At 40.6% G+C, this 5,271-nt stretch overlaps 1 protein-coding gene across 1 annotated transcript; it reads left to right on the top strand.

Moving 5' to 3' along the window:
• Positions 1 to 2,568: 2,568 nt before the first annotated feature.
• LOC148509674 (nicotinamide N-methyltransferase-like) lies at positions 2,569 to 3,594 on the top strand. The gene is made up of 2 exons (XM_088442942.1): positions 2,569 to 2,765; positions 3,168 to 3,594. Exons 1-2 carry the CDS (start codon positions 2,602 to 2,604, stop codon positions 3,592 to 3,594), a joined length of 591 nt encoding a protein of 196 aa, XP_088299068.1. The 5' UTR covers positions 2,569 to 2,601.
• The last annotated feature ends 1,677 nt before the right edge of the window (positions 3,595 to 5,271 follow it).

The following is a 5,271-nucleotide window of genomic DNA, read 5'->3' as shown; positions in this document are numbered from 1 at the left end:
TGTGTTCCACCTGTTAAAAAATGGTTATATTAATTAAAAAAAAATTACGTGGGCCCACCCCCCCAAAAGCCTAACCAGCCCCGGACTTCAGGCATGGTTCCGAGAATTATAAGTAAAATTGGTAGAGTTCCATCCCAATTAGAAACCAGCACCAGGCTGCAGTGCCAGTCCTGGCTTTAAATATAGGGGAAAAATGCATAGGGGTCTTCCTGTATTTAAAACAAGCACTGGACTCAAAAGGACCAGGGTGTAATGCCACAGACAGGAGACCCTATTAAAATTTGCCTCCGGAGCCAAAGCATTCTCACCCCAAGTTGGTCAGGCCAAGTAGGGATCTCAGGGGAGGTTGGGACCCCCCCAGAAGGGGTCCCACCTCTCCCGAGCACCCCAGACTTGGTCTGAAGCCCGAGTCTCTTCCCCACACCCCTGTAGCCATTGGTACGGGTGTAATAAAGTGTAAACTAGATGTAAACTATTGTATTTTACTGTGGAACTACAGGTGCCAGCATACCTGCCCTTTGGCACTTGTTGAACTACAAGTGCCAGCAGGCAGCCAGCACCTGTACCCCCACTTAAAAATTAGTAGTTAAATAAAGACGTGATGCAAATGGCATATTTAGTACAAGTTTAATACACACATACCTCAATCACACATACTTACCTGTACCAGCCGGCCGGTCCACTTGTACCAAGTAGAAATCAATGTGCATGGCCCTGCAAAAAAGATCATATACTCATCGACATCCTGGCGCTGCTCTCTGTAGCTTCCAAGGTTAAAATAAAAGAATGACTTACCTGAAACCAAGCCGAATACTACATGAAATTACTGATGATCAGAATCATCTGTTATTTCTCACAGGCCGCTAGCCAATCAGCGGCCGCTTTACATGTAGCGACTGCTCATTGGCTGGGACCCACATGGGACCCAGCCAATGAGCAATACACCCCAGTTGTTTTGGGTCCAGTGCTGGTTTTCCCCCCTATATTTAAAACCAGGACTGGATATGCAGCCTGGTGCTGGCTCCTAAATTACGGTGGAACCCTACTTATTTTGTTCCCCATAATAAACAAGTCCAGGGCACATTACGCTTTTGAGGGGGACCCTACATAATTTTTTTTAACTAACCCTATTTTAACTATTTACAGCAAGAAACATACAAAAATCACAATGATTTGTGTATGTTTCTGCAAAACTCGCAGCTCAGGAGGGTGAGAGTTTGAAAAGTGATTTTTACAGAGAGTTGGCTCCTATATCACCCTAGCTTGTCATCATGATTCTTGGTAAATTTTAGAGATGTGTCTTTTAGGTAAGTACTTCCCAGCTGGCCCAATGGTGAATTAAGTTGAGTTGGCAATCTCTCCCGATTTGAACGAAATCGATCAAGACATCTCACCATAAGTTGGAGATTAGTAAATTTGCAAGCAGGAAAAAAATGACTAATTCAACAGAAATTGTAATCTCATACAATGTCGATTGGTAGTAAATTTACCCCTTGATCTCAGCCTATACATAGCCTCACACCCTAATTCCTCAGCTTTAAAATATTTTTTCAAATAGAGCCTATAGTAGCCTCTGTCTGACAGAACCATCCTGTTATCTCATAGCCTTTCTCCCTTTCCCACTTTCTCCCACTTTCCAAATGTGCATCACCAGGTATCGGTACAAGCATCTCACCTGTCCCTGATACCTCACCATATGCATGCACAGGCTCAGGGAAAAGAGTGTGTAAACAAACCCACACCCCCGGGTCATAGGTCCCCCTGGGACATTCACTATCTGCCCTAACCTATGGTACCAGACATACACTATCTGCCCTACCCTATGGTATCAGTGACATAGACTACACACTCTTTACTTCCAGCCCCAGCAACATATACTACGTGCCCTAAACCACAGCTCCAGGGACATGCACAACCCACCCACCACCTTAGTCTCCAAGAATTACAGTAATCCCCAGGCCCGGGAATGTACACTAACTACCCTATACCCTGGCCCCTTAGACATACAGTACCTCCACCACCAAGCCTCTGTAATACACTACTCTACCTATCACCAATCTCTGTAACATTTATTACCTACCCTAGCAGCCCCAGGGACATACACAACCTGCACTACCCCCAGACACAGAGACATAGACTATCCGTTCTACCTCCCTCAAACCAGAGACATACACTACCCACTTTACCCCTCCCCCCTGTCTCCAAAAACCCCATCACGACTTCTCTTTTTATTTTATATGCAGGTGGTCTTTATTGATCATGTTCTATTTTATTTCATAATATCAATACATTTTGTTTGCTTGTTTGATCATTTTATTAAAATACTCTTGTTCCATAAGAGGTGCTGCCCTTCTTGTACACTTGCTGCATCTCAGCACCATGTGCTGGCTATGCCCAGTCCCAGATACACCTCTGTACTGCAGGATGGGGGGTGCCATAGCATGTACCTGCTCTAGGCACCACAGCTCCATGCTACACACTCACATTATCTTTCTTTGCCACTAACTCAGTGTAACTTTAAAGAATGTTGATTTTCTTATCTGAATCTTTCCTGCAGGTTGTATAAAAGGAGAAACTTTAATTGACATCAGTATCGGATCCATGGTTCATCATCTTTTTGTTATGAGTGACTATTTCAAAGAGATCACTATACTAAAATTAAGAGAGTCCTGTATTATGGAACTCAACAAATGGATGAACACCCACACTGGGGCTTTTGATTGGACGCATGCATCTCAGATTGTTACCGAGCTGGGAGGCATCAGGTAAATATGATTCTAAACATAAAAGAACATAAAGGATGAATCAATTTAAATAAACAAATCATATAAAAACATGATTTAAAGAATAACTGTTTCAGTTTCTAATGGACATAAGAGCGTAAGGTGATAATAGTGAATATTTCCTATTTGGAGGCTGCACTTCTCCCGATTCATCAGTTTCAATCGTGCAAGTAGTCATCTAGTTATGAAAAAAATAATTAGTACATCTTACACATAAAGAGCATATAGACAGTTATAAGTAAGGGGCTTTTATGCTCTTTTAGATGATTTTTTATTTTTACTTTTTTTGTGGCTGAGATATAAAGAAACTGAAGTGAAACATTTAGTTCTGAACTGTTTCTTGAACCTGCTGTAATATATAATGTAATGGGTTTATTATTTTAGTGTGGAAGATCAAGACAAGGAAGAAAAGTTGAAGGAAACAATTAAACGCATTGTGCAAATTGACTACAGCAAAGAAAACCTCACGGATCCGGTAGTGTTACCACAAGCTGACTGTCTACTCACGTTTGGGGTGCTGGATGTGGTTAGTCAGAACCAACAAGAATACATCAGAAGCCTGAGGAAGATGTCAAAGTTGCCTAAACCTGAGGGATACCTTATTGTAATTGGGAGCTTAAATTCCACCTATTACACAGCTGGTAATGATAGGCTGCATTTATTTAACTATGATGAAAGTTTTGTAAGAAAGACCCTCACTGATGAAGGATTTGTAATTAGTTCCTGTGAGATACTTGATAGAAAAGTAGAGAGTGATCTCATAGATTATAAGCAACTGATTATGCTTACTGCTGTCAAAGGGAAAATTTAGGATGTTGGCATAATGGCCATTGGCTGGATGAGTGATTGCTTCAAAAGCTTCCTATTAACTATTGATCTACCTTAGTAATTATTTCCTTATGTAGCCCTCAGCCATGTGACATAGATAAAGTTTATATAAAAAAAAATAATGATAAGTAAATGTTACTTATGTTTCTTATAATCTAAAATCATAAAAATTGCTAAAATGGTTTGTGGTTTTTTATTTATAGCAAAGAGTTGGGTCATATAATGGGGAGAGGTGCTTTTTCTATAAAAAAAAGTAGGTGTTGCTACAATGATAAAAAGGTGCCGACACTTACCTAAACTGCTGAAGGGCCTGTGGCTGGGTTAGAGTCTCTCTGGTCTATACAGTAGTTGGAACTTGGAATGGACTAGTCGGATGATACAAGTTCAAGGCAGGACTGTTAGTCAATTCCAGGATTATGGCAGGAGAATTACCTGTTTCTGGCAAAAAGTACCATTACTTAGGGCCTCATTCAGAGATGGATTCTTTCCCGATAGTTAGCGTACATCACCAATGGTGATTGGTCTGCGCATGTGCAAAAGGGGTCCTGTGATCTCACCCGCAGACCATCCCAAGCTGCAGAATGAATGACATGCTGTGGTATTTGGGGGGCAGAGCAGGGGCGTTCCTGGGCAGTGTTCCCATAAACAGAGGTGAATTGCCCTTATTTTCTGGGAGGTACGAGGCCAGGACCTGCATTGGTGAATGCAGATTTCTTGGCCTCGCAGCTGCCCGGACCTGGTCAGGCTACGGTAAGCTTCAGCTACAGCAGCGTAGCCAATAGGAAAACCATCGCAACCAATGGTCATGATGTATGCGATTGTGATTCCAGGCTGCAACCTTGGTTACAGCGCTGGGAACACAGATGCCGTAAGTAGGTGTCTGTTTCCTATAGAAAACCTCCTGCTGCATTTGCATTTGAGTGGACAAAATTACACAGCTGCTTGTGTGTGGCTCTGCAGTTCCATCTATCTCTGATTCTGGCCCTTAGTACCATTAAGAGCCCTTATAAAATAACACTAATGAGAAATAGAATGAGTTCTACATAGTGGGACCAATGACAAAGATCATCTAAAAATATATATGATGATGCTAAAGGCAATGCACCAGCGTAATATGGTTTTAGGCTATACAGTATTTATATATACGCAATATTTACTAATAAATGTGCAAAACCCAGAAAGAGGAGAGATAAACAGAAACAGAAAAAGTGTGAAATGAAAAGAAAAAAAGAATGAGAAAGATGGACAAGAGAGAAACATAGGAAAATATAAGGATAATAAAGAAATGAAGAGTAAGGTGAAGAGAGAAGAGAATGAGCCCCTCAAAATTAACAAAAACTTAAAAAAGTTATATATATATATATATATATACATACAAACACATACACACATAAATTATATGTATATATATATATATATATATATATATATACAGTAAATATATATATATATATATATATATATACATATATATGTTATTATATATACCAGCTGAAGTACCCAGCTTTGACCGAGTTTGAAACCTTAAGTTATTAAGTTTTATAATGTTATGTCATCCAAATCCATCCAGTGGAAGGCCCATAACATGCTCCCTGGGTTAAAGTTCTGCCCCACACACTCCACTGTGAGGTCTGACCCAGACCACACCCACCTCATTAAA

This window comes from Taudactylus pleione, unplaced genomic scaffold (genome assembly GCF_031769625.1).
Source record: "Taudactylus pleione unplaced genomic scaffold, aTauple2 ptg000318l, whole genome shotgun sequence".
NCBI classification, from domain to species: Eukaryota; Metazoa; Chordata; class Amphibia; order Anura; family Myobatrachidae; genus Taudactylus; species Taudactylus pleione.
The sequence above is the reverse complement of the archived record's forward strand: the minus strand, read 5'-3'. Positions and strand labels throughout refer to the sequence as shown.